At 43.3% G+C, this 17854-nt stretch overlaps 1 protein-coding gene across 1 annotated transcript in view; it reads left to right on the top strand.

Moving 5' to 3' along the window:
• The window catches only part of LOC143800600 (vomeronasal type-2 receptor 26-like), a 54376-nt gene extending 37564 nt beyond the window's left edge, over window positions 1–16812 (top strand). The window contains exons 4-5 of the mRNA XM_077281198.1: window positions 2682–2805; window positions 15887–16812. Of these exons, the coding sequence (XP_077137313.1) occupies window positions 2682–2805; window positions 15887–16812 (1050 nt within the window). The remainder of the gene's footprint in view (window positions 1–2681; window positions 2806–15886) is intronic.
• Window positions 16813–17854: the final 1042 nt, after the last annotated feature.

Below are 17854 nucleotides of genomic sequence, written 5' to 3'. Positions count from 1 at the left end.
TCGTGGCTTGTGATTGGTTGCGTGAGCGGTCACATGAGCGGTCACGCGACCAATCACAAGCCGCAACGTCATCGAAGGTCCTTAAGTCTGCATTCTTAAGAACGGAGGCACCGCTAAGAGCAGGGGCCGCCGGAGGGGTGAGTATATCAATATTTTTTATTTTTTTCTTTATTTTATACATGAATATGGATCCCAGGGCCTGAAGGAGAGTTTCCTCTCCTTCAGACCCTGGGAACCATTCCGATATTTTGTACCCCATTGATATGCATTGGTATCGGGTATCCGTATCGGCGAGATCCAATATTTTGCCGGTATCGGCCGATCCAATCCGATACCGATACCTTTGCATATCGGAAGGTATCGCTCAACACTACAGGTAACACAAACAAAGCCCATGTGTCCCAACAGCAACAGTTCCAGTTAAGAAAGTTCCTGAAATCCAGATGACAGATCCCTTACCAGTAACAGGTGAGTCCAGCCCAGCTGGCAACCGATCTCCAAAACTCCATAGGCCATCCATCCATTTGCTTCAGAATGTCATCCTCGATCCTCTCCCTTTGAAGTCACTCTCCCAACTGACTAAACTTGGCTTCTTTTCCTTCCTCCCCCTAAAACTTTTGCTTTTAGCTCAAAGAATGAAGCATATTCCATAAAGGTACCTTCACACATAACGATTTCGTTAACGATATTGTTGCAATGTCACGCTTTTTGTAACGTAGCAACGATCCCACTAACAATCTCGTTATTGTCACGGGAAGCCTAAGTAGGCAAAAGCTAATAACCCAGGCCCCTGCGATTTCCCTCAACTCTGGGAAACCCTGACTGACCCTCTCCCAGAGTTTACCCTGATGGTGTGCATGTCTGGGCCTCTACCCTCACCCTGTCTCCTGTTTCAACCCTAGGCTGAAACCTCCACCCACCACCCAGTGAAGAGACCACTAACCAATACCCACAGTTAGCACAGACAAGGATAACGGAAAATATACACCACGCCGAAAGTCACTCAGGAATACACAATAAATGCACAGGGCAAAACAAATACAAATATAAGAAGGAGGAAAATATGACAAAGGGAAATATACACCACCAGATACGAAACTCTTTTTCCTAGACCACCACTCCAGACTGAGATAACCAAGAACAAGACAGAAGCTATAATCGGCGACGCCCAATGTTCAGAAGAACAATTTAATGGCAGTGGGCGTGACCCAGCTTCCAATCCTAGCACCAGCTAAATTAACCCCAGACCAGCTAAACAAAATCTAGCCGATGCCACTGAGTGCATAGTGGACAAAAGCGGAATTACCACTGTCTGTCGAACGCCCTAGTATGAACAGCGTCCGACATGACAGTTATAGTGTGATAGCGACCAACGATCATGCCCCTGCTGGGAGATCGTTGGTCATAGGTAATGATCAGGACCTTTATTTGGTTGCTGTTCACCCGCTGTCATCACTGGATCGGTGTGTGTGACGCCGATCCAGCGATGTGTTCACTTGTAACCAGGGTAAACATCGGGTTACTAATTGCAGGGCCGCACTTAGTAACCCGATATTTACCCTGGTTACCATTGTAAAAGTTTAAAAAAAAAACACTACATACTCACATTCCGATGTCTGTCACGTCCCCCGGCGTCCACTGACTGTGTGAGCGCCGGCCGTAAAGCAGAGCACAGCGGTGATGTCACCGCTGTGCTCTGCTTTACGGCCAGCGCTGACACAGTCAGTGCGGGAAGCTGACGGCGGGGGACGTGACAGACATCGAAATCTGAGTATGTAGTGTTTTGTTTTTTTTAACTTTTACAATGGTAACCAGGGTAAATATTGGGTTACTAAGCGCGGCCCTGCACTTAGTAACCCGATGTTTACCCTGGTTACCCGGGTGCTGCAGGGGGACTTCGGCATCGTTGAAGACAGTTTCAACGATGCCGAAGTCGTTCCCCTGATCGTTGGTCACTGGAGAGAGCTGTCTGTGTGACAGCTCCCCAGCGACCACACAACGACTTACCAACGATCACGGCCAGGTCGTATCGCTGGTTGTGATCGTTGGTAAGTCGTTTAGAGTAACGGTACCTTAAGCCCATCACCTGGAACTACATATGACACCCCCTGTAGTGACGGCTCCCCTGGGTCTACCATCCCCATCCACACCATGGGACTGTTGGCTGGAAGAACAATGGATAGGGTTCCTTCATTACTAATCATGGGTTTGGCCTTATGTGTACATAAGGTCTAGCCTGCATGTCTTCCTCTGCTTACCCTCACTGAATGTAAACATTGATTCCTGAGACTAAACTGATGAGCAAGCAAATCACTAATATACTGTAACACAACAAGCAGATCTCTAATATAAGAATAACAATAATATTGATGCAACTGGTGCACCGTGCTGGAAAAAGTCGGCAACCCATAGAGCTGTGGACTCCACTTTACAGAAATGTCCAATAGTCTTTAGTCCATGGTCAGCGCCTCACTGTAATCAGTGGGGGATCTGACACCTGACAACCCCCACTGAACTGCTAATAGCTGCTCTGGCAGCAGCCAAAAGTAATCAATGAGTTTTTTATAATAGCAAAATGCATTAAAAAATGTTTCAGATATTTAATATTTTATTGTTTTTTAGCTTCCACATGTTTGAGAACACATGTATTGTATTTAAAAATGTGATCATTTATGCTTTAGATTCCAGTCTCTAAGTGCACTGAGGACTGTCCACCAGGTTATCGAAGGATCCTAATGAACGGAAGCCATAAGTGCTGCTTCGAATGTCTGAAGTGTTCTGATGGGGATATATCTAATGAGACAGGTATTTATTAGTTTTCATTCCAGAATAATTTGCTGATATTACATTTACAGACATCAGTAAATTTTACACAGACAGTTTTTTCATTTTATAAGCTTTTTTTATACTCTCTGAATAAGTACTTTTATTTGACAATCATCCTTTTGTGTACAACTGATTATTTTACATTTGTAGTTGTGCTGTTGGCATGAAATTGGTAGACGGCTGTCAGAAGAAAATTGGTAGGTAATGATGTCATCAGGGAGATTCAGGGAGATGTTTGCCATTAGAATGGGACCTGGAGGCCCACCAACTCCAGTGGAGTTTTTCACTGAACATGCATCCTAAGATGAACATTCAGTTGAAATGTACAGCCACACAGAAAGCACTCTCCACTGTAATAACCTAGTGTTCAGTCACAGATCCCAAACACAGACTTCTCTATGAAGTTCGTGTTACTGTTCGGCAACCCGAACATCTGGTGTTTCCAACAACTGTCATTGCATAACAGCACGAGAAATATCGGTGGCTCTGATCAGCGGTAAGATTACTACTGCTGATCAAAGAGCTGCAGATCCCATGCTGTCAGGTGATAATGTAAGCCAGCAGCTGTGACCGGCGGTAAAAAGTTTACCGTCGGTCACAGGCGTTGGCTGATGAGACCATCAGCCTATGGGTGCTGTCACTGATAACAGCTGGCACCTGTGCTATAAATACATCTAAAAATAAATGATGTGGGTCTCTTCTATTTTTGAAAACCAAAGCAGGAAAAACTGACATCTGCGGGTTGAAACTCTCAGCTGTCAACTTTATTATTGCTGATTAACAAGAATAGAGTTGTCCCAATGCCATTTTTTAAAATGATTTAAATAAATAATTTAAAAAAAGGGTGTGGGGTCCCCCTCAATTTTGACAACCAGTCAAGCTAAAGCAGTCAGCTGGGGCCTGGTATTCTCAGGTTGGTAAGGGACCATGGATATTGGCCCCCGTAGCCTAAAAATAGCATCTCACAGCTGCCCCAGAAAATTATGGCACTTTGTCCGGCTCTTCCCAACTTGCCCTGTTGTGGTGGAAAGTGGGGTAACATTTGTGAGGTTTATTTGAGCTGTTTTATGGCTGCTGACATCAAGCCCACAGGATAGTAATGGAGAGACGTCTGTAAAATGCCTCCACATTACTAACCCCATAGTTAGACTGTAAAAAAGAGTCAGGAAAAAATCCTTCATTTAAAAGAAAGACACTGACTCATCCGAATGGGGTCCAAGTTTGGGTTTGGGTTCACGTACCATTTTGGTACCCGAGCCAAACTTTTTTAGATGTTCATCCCCGAACATCCACAGGTTCACCCAACTAGTAAACTTAATATTTTTTTTAAATGTTAGAGAAGAGTAGCAGGACAATGGAAAATATAAAAAAATTGATCAGGATAGGGGATATTTTTAGAGGACATTATTTTAGAATTTGGTCAAGATTGGGGGACATTATTACAGGATAGAGTACAGGATGGGGGACATTATTACTGGATAGAGTACAGGATTAGAGACATTTAATTTTTATAGGATAGAGTACTGGAGGAGAGACATTTTTACTGGTTAGGAGCCAGGACAGAAGACATTATTACAGAATGAGCGACTTTATTACAGTATGGGGGCCAGCATGGGACACAGCATTACAAGGTAGAAGACACGATTGCAAACTGTCTTAAAGAATGTAGGCCAAGATGTGACATGTAATTACAGAACAGAGGCCAGGATTCGGAACATTTTTACTAATGATGACATTATTACAGAATAGGGGTTGCTAGTTTAGGATGGCAGATGTTATTGCAGGATTAAGGATGGGGACAAGTGCAAAGAATATTGTTAGACGATGGGAGCAAGGATAGAGAACATTGTTAGAGCATGGGGGCCATGAGATGGTACACTATTATAGAATTAGGGCCAGGATAGAGGACATTATTGGCAGATAGGGGCCAGGACAGAGGACATTATTATAGGACAGTGAATATTATTACAGGTTGGTGTCCAGAATGGTGCACATTATTAAAAGATGGGTTACATTATTTCAGGATAAGGGCCAGAGTGGGAGATATTATTACAAGATAAGGGCCAGGATGGAGTACATTATTACAGAATGGGGGAAAGGTTGGAGGAGATTATTAGTATGGCGGACAATATTACATGAGGAGGGACCTTATTGCAAGATGGTTACCAAGATATGGGACATTATTACAAGCTAAAGGCAATGAAGGGAATTATAGGGGACATTATGTCAAGCCTTGGGACAATATTACAGGATTAAGGCCAGAAGGTGTGATATTATTATAGCATGGGGGACTTTATTACAGGTTGAGGTCTAGGATGTGGAACATTATTTCTGAATATGGGCCAGGATGGTGGGTATTATAACAGAACAAAGAACATTATTACAGGATGAGGAATGTTATTACAGGATTGGAGCCAGGATAGAAAACATAATTACGAGATGGGGAGAATATTACAAAATAAAGGCATGGACAGGGGCTTTATTACAGGATGGAGGCCAGAATGAGGAATTTTCTTTATTAAATTATGGTAGAAAGTAAGAGACTTTATTACTGTCAGCCTATTGGGGGATATTGTTGCTGTATGGGGGACACTGTGACTTGGCTAGAACTTAATGGATGCTGCTGTGGACAGAGAAGATTTTGTTAACCCAGCTTCCAAAAAATATGTTAGTGTGCGTAGCAACCAATCATAGCACCCCTTTCATTTTTCCTCAGTGGTTTAAGAATGTAAAAATGTAAATATAAGTTTTCGCCCCATTCAAAATAAAAAATAAATAAATATCAAATAAACATCAGTGATGAGCGAGCACTAAAATACTCGGGTGCTCGTTGCTCGGGTCAAGCAAATTGGAATGCTTGGGTGCTTGACCCGTGCAACGAGCCCAATGTAAGTGTATGGGAAAGCCGAGCATTTTAGATGCTGTAGGGGGTCACAAAGACTGGTACACACCCCTACCCCTTTAAGTACATCCTGCTTACTGCACTATGCAAATGTAATTTTATTCTGCCATGTATATAGTGTCTTCCATCTGTTTGCTGCTATATGAATGTTATGTATTATTGTGTATAATTTTCTATTGTTGTCTAGGGACAATTTAGTACCTCATTTGGGCAACTAGATGGGTACATTACAACTTAGTCTTTTAAATAGTTAATCATAGGAGGAGTTAACTGGTGTAAGGCAGGAACAGTTTCCTGGTTAGAGTCAGAGGAGCTAGGGATCCCGAACAGCTTGGGTGGGTCGTAGAGCCCGAGCTAGTCAGTAGCTCCATAACATTACAAGCTAAAAGACCAGCCATCCAGGGCCCAGTGGGTCCGAAGTACAGCTTGAGCAGCAGTGCGACAGCAGTGGTGGAGCAGAGCCTACAGATGAGGTCAGAATAGTACAGGAACTCAGGTGGCTCTATAATGTGGCAGCTCACTGCATGGGCAGATGCCCTCAGATCCATTGTGAAATGGACAAGGGAACGCCTGAGCATAGTGAGCCTGAACAAGGAGGACGCTGCATTACCGCAGGAGACGGTATGACCTGGGCATGTTCTGAAGACTGTAGGAAGAGGTGCAGGGAAAGTGGAGAATGAGGATTGTATGAAACCCTATGCTATTGTTATATCGAATAAGGATGTGCTGTGAAGAGAAACAAGTAAAGTTTAACATTTTAAGTTGCAACTGAACTGTGTCTCTGTTTGTGCGCATATATGGAGAAGATCTCCAGCAACCCAGAGGAGAAATTGAAGTGGTGGAGAACAGAGAGACAAGTACACTGACTAAAGGACGGTCATTTTATGTGAAAGGAGACCAGAGCACGCATGATCTCATATGCTCAGCCACGATTACTGTTCTGGCGCTCCCTCACACTGCAACCCCCCGGGGGTCTTTTTAGGGTCTAAAAAGTCTGAAATCGGTAGGAACGGTGCTCAAATGGCATGGGAACATCATGGAGAATACCCCTGGAAGCATTTCTGACTTTTAGGTCACTTCTGTAAACAATGTTGTCAGAGTAACATAGTAACATAGTAACATAGTTAGTAAGGCCGAAAAAAGACATTTGTCCATCCAGTTCAGCCTATATTCCTATATTCCATCATAATAAATCCCCAGATCCACATCCTTCTACAGAACCTAATAATTGTATGATACAATATTGTTCTGCTCCAGGAAGACATCCAGGCCTCTCTTGAACCCCTCGACTGAGTTCGCCATCACCACCTCCTCAGGCAAGCAATTCCAGATTCTCACTGCCCTAACAGTAAAGAATCCTCTTCTATGTTGGTGGAAAAACCTTCTCTCCTCCAGACGCAAAGAATGCCCCCTTGTGCCCGTCACCTTCCTTGGTATAAACAGATCCTCAGCGAGATATTTGTATTGTCCCCTTATATACTTATACATGGTTATTAGATCGCCCCTCAGTCGTCTTTTTTCTAGACTAAATAATCCTAATTTCGATAATCTATCTGGGTATTGTAGTTCTCCCATCCCCTTTATTAACTTTGTTGCCCTCCTTTGTACTCTCTCTAGTTCCATTATATCCTTCCTGAGCACCGGTGCCCAAAACTGGACACAGTACTCCATGTGCGGTCTAACTAGGGATTTGTACAGAGGCAGTATAATGCTCTCATCATGTGTATCCAGACCTCTTTTAATGCACCCCATGATCCTGTTTGCCTTGGCAGCTGCTGCCTGGCACTTGCTGCTCCAGGTAAGTTTATCATTAACTAGGATCCCCAAGTCCTTCTCCCTGTCAGATTTACCCAGTGGTTTCCCGTTCAGTGTGTAATGGTGATATTGATTCCTTCTTCCCATGTGTATAACCTTACATTTATCATTGTTAAACCTCATCTGCCACCTTTCAGCCCAAGTTTCCAACTTATCCAGATCCATCTGTAGCAGAATACTATCTTCTCTTGTATTAACTGCTTTACATAGTTTTGTATCATCTGCAAATATCAATATTTTACTGTGTAAACCTTCTACCAGATCATTAATGAATATGTTGAAGAGAACAGGTCCCAATACCGACCCCTGCGGTACCCCACTGGTCACAGCGACCCAGTTAGAGACTATACCATTTATAACCACCCTCTGCTTTCTATCACTAAGCCAGTTACTAACCCATTTACACACATTTTCCCCCAGACCAAGCATTCTCATTTTGTGTACCAACCTCTTGTGTGGCACGGTATCAAACGCTTTGGAAAAATCGAGATATACCACGTCCAATGACTCACCGTGGTCTAGCCTATAGCTTACCTCTTCATAAAAACTGATTAGATTGGTTTGACATGAGCGATTTCTCATAAACCCATGCTGATATGGAGTTAAACAGTTATTCTCATTGAGATAATCCAGAATAACATCCTTCAGAAACCCTTCAAATATTTTACCAACAGTAGAGGTTAGACTTACTGGCCTATAATTTCCAGGTTCACTTTTAGAGCCCTTTTTGAATATTGGCACCACATTTGCTATGCGCCAGTCCTGCGGAACAGACCCCGTCGCTATAGAGTCCCTAAAAATAAGAAATAATGGTTTATCTATTACATTACTTAGTTCTCTTAGTACTCGTGGGTGTATGCCATCCGGACCCGGAGATTTATCTATTTTAATCTTATTTAGCCGGTTTCGCACCTCTTCTTGGGATAGATTGGTGACCCTTAATATAGGGTTTTCATTGTTTCTTGGGATTTCACCTAGCATTTCATTTTCCACCGTGAATACCGTGGAGAAGAAGGTGTTTAATATGTTAGCCTTTTCCTCGTCATCTACAACCATTCTTTCCTCACTATTTTTTAAGGGGCCTACATTTTCAGTTTTTATTCTTTTACTATTGATATAGTTGAAGAACAGTTTGGGATTAGTTTTACTCTCCTTAGCAATGTGCTTCTCTGTTTCCTTTTTGGCAGCTTTAATTAGTTTTTTAGATAAAGTATTTTTCTCCCTATAGTTTTTTAGAGTTTCAATGGTGCCATCCTGCTTTAGTAGTGCAAATGCTTTCTTTTTACTGTTAATTGCCTGTCTTACTTCTTTGTTTAGCCACATTGGGTTTTTCCTATTTCTAGTCCTTTTATTCCCACAAGGTATAAACCGCTTACAGTGCCTATTTAGGATGTTCTTAAACATTTTCCATTTATTATCTGTATTCTTATTACTGAGGATATTGTCCCAGTCTACCAGATTAAGGGCATCTCTAAGCTGGTCAAACTTTGCCTTCCTAAAGTTCAGTGTTTTTGTGACTCCCTGACAAGTCCCCCTAGTGAAAGACAGGTGAAACTGTACAATATTGTGGTCGCTATTTCCTAGATGCCTGACCACCTGCAGATTTGTTATTCTGTCAGGTCTATTAGATAGTATTAGGTCTAAAAGTGCTTCTCCTCTGGTTGGATTCTGCACCAATTGTGAAAGGTAATTTTTCTTGGTTATTAGCAGAAACCTGTTGCTGAAACAGAAACAGAGTCTTACACCACTTTTACAGGCGCACAATAAAACATACAAAAACTAAGCCAAAATGGATTTTCCTGGGAAATATGTTAACAAACATATTTTCCAGGGTAATAATGTTTATGTAGGGCAAAATAAACAACCCCCCAAAAAAATGTTCCTCCACCACTTGGGCTATGTTTGCGCGTAATGTTTTTGATGCGTTTTTCAACTTTAGCATTCCATTCAACCAAGACAAATTTATTCACTGGGAAATGTGATTTTAACATTTTACAACCTTTTTTGGCCATGTGGTCTGTGACACATCATCAGACACATCCTGAATCATTTATGAAGGAGAGACTCTGAAAGTCACAAATTCTATTTCTATAGGGCCAGCAGTTGGCCCTCATTATTCTTAGAGAGCCATCAGCTGGCTATGCTTTGTTGTTCCCACTATTAAACAGTGGGTCCCTTATACTGTTATTGCATATGCAGTGAGTATCAGGGCTGCCTAAAATTTGGACGGACCCCAACAACCCATTGAACAGACGTCATAGATGAACACATGCAACCAAAGTTCTCAGCATTAATTTGTACTATCATGCTGCTTGCTTATGCATTGAATGCAAAGCCTGCCCTGCACCAAGGTTACATGCACCCCAATAAGCCTTTGAACACATGTACTGGATGGCCAGAGGAAAGCCAAGTTCACATTATTCATTTGGTACTCCCATACTGTTTGCTTATGCATTGAATGCAAGGTCTGCCCTGCCCCAAAGTTACACACACCCCAATAAGCCTTTGAACCCACATAATGGATGGCCACAAGAAAACCAAGTTCAGATTATTCATTTGGTACTGCCATACTGTTTGCTTATGCATTGAATGCAAGGTCTGCCATGCCCCAAAGTTACACATACCCCAATAAGCATTTGAACCCACGTACTGGATGGCCACAGTAAAGCCAAGTTCACATTATTCATTTGGCACTCCCATACTGCTTGCTTATGCATTAAATGCATGGCCTGCCCTGCCAAAAAGTTACACATACCCCAATAAGCCTTTGAACCCACGTACTGGATGGCCACAGGAAAGCCAAGTTCACATTATCCATTTGGTACTCCCATACTGTTTGATTATGAATAGAATGCAAGTCCTGCCATGCCCCAAAGTTACCTGCACCTCAAAAAGCCTTTGAACCCATGTACTGGATGGTCACAGGAAAACCAAGTTTATATTATTCATTTACTTCTCTCATACTATTTGCTTATGCATTTAATGCAAGGTCTGCCCTGCTTCAAAGTTACACGCACACCCATAAGCGTTTGACTAGTGTTGAGCATTCCGATACCGCAAGTATTGGGTATCGGCCGATACTTGCGGTATCGGAATTCCGATACCGAGATCCGATACTTTTGTGGTATCGGGAATCGGTATCGGAACCATATTAATGTGTAAAATAAAGAATTAAAATAAAAAATATTGATATACTCACCTCTCCGACGCAGCCTGGACCTTACCGCTGTGAACCGGCAGCCTTCTTTGCTTAAAATGATCGCGTTTAGGGCCTTCCATGACGTCACGGCTTGTGATTGGTCACGTGCCGCTCATGTGACCGCCACGCGACCAATCACAAGCCGCGACGTCATCCCTCAGGTCCTAAATTCCCTTCTAGGAATTTAGGACCTGAGGGATGACGTCATGGCTTCTGATTGGTCGCGTGGCGGTCACATGAGCGGCACGCGACCAATCAGAAGCCGTGACGACATGGAAGGTACTGATTTTAAGCAAAGAAGGCTGCCGGTTCACAGCGGTAAGGTCCAGGCTGCGTCGGAGAGGTGAGTATATCAATATTTTTTATTTTAATTCTTTATTTTACACATTCATATGGATCCCAGGGCCTGAAGGAGAGTTTCCTCTCCTTCAGACCCTGGGAACCATAAGGGATACCTTCCGATACTTGAGTCCCATTGACTTGTATTGGTATCGGGTATCGGTATCGGCGAGATCCGATACTTTGCCGGTATCGGCCGATACTTTCCGATACCAATACTTTCAAGTATCGGACGGTATCGCTCAACACTACGTTTGACCCCACGTCCTGGATGTCCACATGAAACCAAAGTTCCCATTATTCATTTGTTCTTCCTATACTGTTTGCCTATGTATTGAATGCAAGTCCTGCCCAGGACCAACGTTACACACACCCCAATAAACCTTTGAACCGATGTCTTGAATGGCCACATGAAAAGTTCCCATTATTAGTCATTAGGTACTCCCATAAAGTTTGCCCATGAAGTAAATGCAAGGCCTGCCCCAAATTTGCAAGCATCCCAATCCCCCTGGTCTCCTATAATTGTAATGCCCATGCAGTAAGTGTGTGGGCTGACAAACATTTCTCCCGGGGGTTAAAATTCAACATACTGTGTAAATATATTTTCTTTACAGACATCATAAACTGCCTTGAAAAAAATAACTTGGCTGTTGCATCATGGAACACATTCACCCGGGTGAGCTAGTGGTGGTGTCTGAAAAGAGGTGGAGGATGTCCTCCTAAAAATTATTTTTCCAATTTAAAGGAGAGGGTCTCCAATATTTGTAGTGCCCATACACTAAGTGCATGGGATGACAAACATTTGCCCCTGGGGGGTACACATGAACATAGTGTGTAAACATTTTTTTACTGGCATCATAAACACCCTTTAGCACAATAACTTGGCTGTTGCATCATGGAACATATTCACCCTGGTGATCTAGTGGTGGTGTTGGGAGAAAAGTGGAGGATGGCCTCCTAAAAATGTATTCCCAGTTTAAAGGAGTGGGTCTCCTATACATGTAAAGCACATAAACTAAGTGTGTGGGCTGACAAACATTTCCCCCTGGTGGGTACACATCAACATAATGTGTAAACATTTTTTTTTCGAGCATCAAAAACACCTTTTAACTAGTGTTGAGCATTCCGATACCGCAAGTATCGGGTATCGGCCGATACTTGCGGTATCGGAATTCCGATACCGAGATCCGATACTTTTGTGGTATCGGGAATCGGAATCGGAAGCTCCCAGTGTATGGTTCCCAGGGTCTGAAGGAGAGGAAACTCTCCTTCAGGCCCTGGGATCCATATCCATGTAAAAAATAAAGAATTAAAATAAAAAATATTGATATACTCACCTCTCCGGAGGCCCCTGGACATCACCGCTGGTAACCGGCAGCCTGCTTTGCTTAAAATGAGCGCGTTCAGCACCTTCCATGACGTCACGGCTTCTGATTGGTCGCGTGCCGCTCATGTGACCGCCACGCGACCAATCACAAGCCGTGACGTAATTCTCAGGTCCTAAATTCCTAGAATTCAGAATTTAGGACCTGAGAATTACGTCACGGCTTGTGATTGGTCGCGTGGCGGTCACATGAGCGGCACGCAACCAATCAGAAGCCGTGACGTCATGGAAGGCCCTAAACACGCTCATTTTAAGCAAAGAAGGCTGCCGGTTACCAGCGGTGATGTCCAGGGGCCTCCGGAGATGTGAGTATATCAATATTTTTTATTTTAATTCTTTATTTTACACAGTAATATGGATCTCAGGGCCTGAAGGAGAGTTTCCTCTCCTTCAGACCCTAGGAACCATCAGGATACCTTCCGATACTTGGTGTCCCATTGACTTGTATTGGTATCGGGTATCGGTATCGGCGATATCAGATACTTTTCAGGTATCGGCCGATACTATCCGATACCGATACTTTCAAGTATCGGACGGTATCGCTCAACACTATTTTTAACACAATAATTTGGCTGTTGCATTATGGACCACAGTACCATGGTGATCCAGTAGGAGTGGCTGATGAGGAGAAGGAGGAGGATAACAGCAAAAAGGCAAAATCAGGAAGCGTATACCCATGTATGGGTGTGAAGAGGTGCATGGGAATAGACCTCCTAAAAATGACATTGGATTTGAGGATATGTTTCGCTGTTATCATTCGGTGGTGTAGAGAAGTCTAGCCCAATCCAGCCCTTGTTCATTTTTATAAGAGTCAGCCTGACTATTTTTTTCTCAGCATTTTCAGGTGACAGGCGGATGGACTTATCAGTTATAATTCTACCAGCGGCACTAAAAACCCGCACTGACAGAACGCTAGCAGCAGGGCAGGACAGGACCTTCAAGGCGTAGAGAGCCAGTTCATGCTACGTGTCCAGCTTGGATACCCAATAATTAATAGGCACAGAGGAATCACGGAGGATGTTGGTATGGTCAGTAAGGTCCTCCCTCAGCATCATCTAAAACTTTGCACTCCTTGTGAGAGGACCCCACGCATCAGGGCCAGTGCGATGGGAAGGTCTGAGAAAACTCTCCCAGAATTTGGCCAGTGTTCCCATGCCTCTGCTGGACTGGAGTTGTTTCTCTCTCTCCTGTACTCCTTGGCTGTCCAACAAACTGTGTCCTCTGCCACCAGCGTTTTCAGGTGGGAATTTTTTTAACAATTCCGCAACAATGGCCTTCTGGTACTGCACTGTTTTAGTACAGCTGTCTGCCTCTGAAAGAAGAGCTTGAAATTTCTCCTTGTAGCATGGGCCTGGAAATGTCACCAACCAGTAATGACTGTCACCAAAAATTTGGAGAATACGAGGGTCACGAGAAAGGCAGAACAACATTAAGTCAGCCATGCGTGCCTGACTGCTAACAGCCAAAACTTTTGTGTCCTCACAAATAGGATGACTGACCATGCTCTCCTCCTCCTCCTCCCTGTCCTCAGGTCATCCACGCTGAACAGACAGTATGGCAGTTGTGCTTGTAGGACCGTCTATAGCACATTATTGTAGTTCTTGTTCTTCCTCCTCCTCCTCCTCTTCCTCATTGTCAACCAATCCACATTGGGATGACATGAGGCTGGGCTGCGTGTAATTATGTGTATGGTTCCTTGTTCCATCTCATCGTGCTCTGCCTGCAATGCTTCTTTTTCCACTGTTAACAGAGAGCTTTTCAGAATACAGAGAAGTGGGATGGTGATGCTAATTATGGCGTCATCACCGCACACCATCTTGGTGGACTCCTCAAAGTTTGGTAGGATGGTACATATGTCTGACATCCATGTCCACTCTTGAGGTCTTATGTGTGGAGTCTAAACTGAATACCGATGACCATGTGGATTCTGGTAGTCGACAACTGCCTTCTTTTGCTTACAAATCCTTTCCAACATCTGTAGTGTAGAGTTTCAATGGATAGGGCCATCACACACCAGTCAGTGAGCCAGAAGCTGCAAACACTGTTGAAGAACGGCAAGGGTGGCAGAAGCTGTAGCTGACTTTATAAAATGGGCACACAGGCGGCATACTTTCACAAGCAGATCCGGCAGCTCTGGGTAGCTTTTGAGAAACCATTAAACAAAGAGGTTAAGCACCTAAGCCAGGCATGGTACGTGTGTGAGCTCACCTTGCCTCAGAGCCACCACCAGGTTCCAGTCATTGTCACACATGACCATGCCTGGCTGTAGGTTCAGCAGTGTCAGCCACAATGTGCCTGCTCTTTCAGAGCTGTCCACAACTCGTCACCATTGTGCGGTATGTTACCTAAGCATATTAGCTTCAGCACAGCCTATTGCCGCTTGGCTTCCAGCTTGTGACTGACATGGTCATTTCGGAGTTGGAGGCTGAAGAGGAGGAGGAGATGGAGGAGCTGTGGACTGTGGGGGCAACCCTGATTTAAGTAGGGCCAACAATCCTCGGCGTGGGAAGGATGTGTTCCATCCCAAGATCTGACTGGGTCCCGGCTTCCACTATGTTAACCCAGTGTGCCATCAGTGAGATCTACCGTCCCTGCCCACAAGCACTTGTCCAAATGTCCGTGCTTAGGTGGACTTTTCCAGTAACAGCATTGTTGAGGGCACGGCTAATATTGTGGAACACTTGTTTGTGTAATGCCGGGATGACACACTGGGAGAAATAATGGCGGCTGAGGACCGAGTACCTTGGGACAGACGCCACCATCAGGTTGCGGAAAGCGTCCGTCTCCATGAGCCTAGCAGTCTGACTACTATTTAAAAGTACTACTTAGAAAATGATCTTATTGTTATGTTTTCTATGAGATTCATATATTTTAAATCTTATGAATAGTAAATGGATAAGTGATCACATATGTTTATATAGGATCAAAAACACTAGAGGGGCATGTACATTTGATGAACATAATGGAGTGGGCTCATGACTAAATTTCCCACCAGAGCCTGTCAGACTTTAGATACACTACTGCATGTCATTCGTTCTACAGTTGAATGAATGTACTGGACTGGTTGTCAGACTAGGGATCGCATTACCCAACTTCTTATATTATAGAGGACTGTAAATGTAACTGTAAATGTCAGACTCATTTATTTACTATATCAGTTAGCACTTGTAGTCTACTAACAACAGACCCTGATGGCATATCAAGTCACATCTTACATCTATTTAATCCATTTATTTAATTTGAAAGGCTTATCTTCCAGCAGAAGTTACAAATATCTACATTGTCACATCCTCTGGTTATCAGAAATAACATTAGCTAAGGATCTCTAGATTTGCACAGTGCCAAAACTGAAATCTATAAAAAAAAACTCACTGCACTTTTATATATTCTTTAATTTTATATTTTTTATATCCTTCTTTAGACAAGCGATCATGCATCAGGTGTCCTAGAGACCAGTGGCCAAATGACAGCAATCAATGTGCACCAAAGGAGACAGAATTTTTATCATATATCGACGACACAATAACTCTTATAATTACTGTCATTGTTTTTTTTCTTTTCCTCAAAACTTCATTTATCTTGGGAATCTTCACTTTATTTAGAGATACACCAGTCGTAAAAGCATCTAACCAAACCTTATGCTTCCTCCTACTTGTCTCTATTATGTTAAGCTTCCTCTGCATATTTTTGTTCCTTGGTTGTCCTACAAGACTCACGTGTATGCTTCGTCAGACTTTATTTGGGATCATCTTCTCAGTAGCCATGTCGTCTATTCTGGCTAAGACAATTATGGTTTACACGGCCTTCAAAGCCACCAAACCTGGGAGCAATTGTCGAAAATTTATTGGAGTAAAAATCACCAACTGTTTAGTGTTTGTTTGTTCATTTACCCAAGTTGTACTTTGCATTATCTGGTTATCTACTGCACCACCATTTCCAGAAAACAACTTTGACTTGTATGAGAACAAAATTATTCTTCAGTGTAATGAAGGCTCAATAGTAGCATTTTCCTTAATTCTGGGTTACATTGGCATTCTTGCTGTAGTAAGTTTCTTGGTCGCTTTTCTGGCAAGAAATTTGCCCGATAGCTTTAATGAAGCTAAATACATCACTTTCAGCATGTTGGTTGTCTGCAGTGTCTGGGTGGCTTTTATTCCGGCCTATTTAAGTGTAACTGGAAAAAGTTCAGTTCTTGTAGAGATATTTGCTATATTGTCTTCAAGTGTTGGCATTTTGGCCTGTATATTTTACCCTAAATGTTATATTATTATCCTGAGACCAGACTTAAATTCAAAGGACAATTTGTTAAAAAAGCCTAAATATGGAGGAGAAAATCTAACCACATAAATCATGTCTAGCAATGTAATGTACTCAGATATTTCCATTGTGTAGTTTCTATATTCCAATAATGGCCAATTATACATTTTCAATTTTAGGTCTTTGCTAGAATTCTGTTATGTGTAATCAGTAGGGTTGAGCGAAACGGGTCGACCATTTTCAGAAGTCGCCGACTTTTGGCAAAGTCGGGTTTCATGAAACCCGACCCGACCCCTGTGTGGGGTCAGCCATGAGGTCGGCGATCTTCTGAATCTGGTATCGGGATTCCGATACCGAGTTCCGATATGTTTGCGATATCGGAAATCGGTATCAGAATCCACATTTAAGTGTAAAATAAAGAATTAAAATAAAAAATATTGATATGCTCACCTCTCCGACGCAGCCTGGACATTGCCGCTGGTAACCGGCATCTTCCGTTCCTAAAAATGGCGCTTGAAAGACCTTTCGAATGCTTCACGGCTTGTGATTGGTCGCGGCGGCCCACGTGACCGCTGAGCGACCAATCACAAGCCGGTGACGTTATTCTCAGGTCATGTTCTGGTTCTCAGGTACATGAGAATTAGGTCACGGCTTGTGATTGGTTGCTGAGCGGTCACGTGGGCCGCCGCGACCAATCACAAAGCCGTGACGTCATCGGAAGGTCCTTCACGCGTTCATTCTTAAGAAGGAAGGCTGCCGGAAAGAAGCCGAGGGTGAGTATATTCCTATTAGGTATATACTCACCCTCGTACGTGCCCTGCTTCTTTCCGGCAGCCTTCCTTCTTAAGAATGAACGCATGAAGGACCTTCCGATGATGTCACGGCTTTGTGATTGGTCGCGGCGGCCCACGTGACCGCTCAGCGACCAATCACAAGCCGTGACCTAATTCTCATGTACCTGAGAACCAGAACAGGACCTGAGAATAACGTCACCGGCTTGTGATTGGTCGCTCAGCGGTCACGTGGGCCGCCGCGACCAATCACAAGCCGTGAAGCATTCGAAAGGTCTTTCAAGCACCATTTTTAGGAACGGAAGATGCCGGTTACTACCAGAGTGTGAGTATATCAATTT

Source organism: Ranitomeya variabilis, chromosome 1, assembly GCF_051348905.1.
Source record: "Ranitomeya variabilis isolate aRanVar5 chromosome 1, aRanVar5.hap1, whole genome shotgun sequence".
In the NCBI taxonomy this organism is placed as follows: domain Eukaryota; kingdom Metazoa; phylum Chordata; class Amphibia; order Anura; family Dendrobatidae; genus Ranitomeya; species Ranitomeya variabilis.
This window is presented reverse-complemented; position numbering and strand designations above follow the sequence as displayed.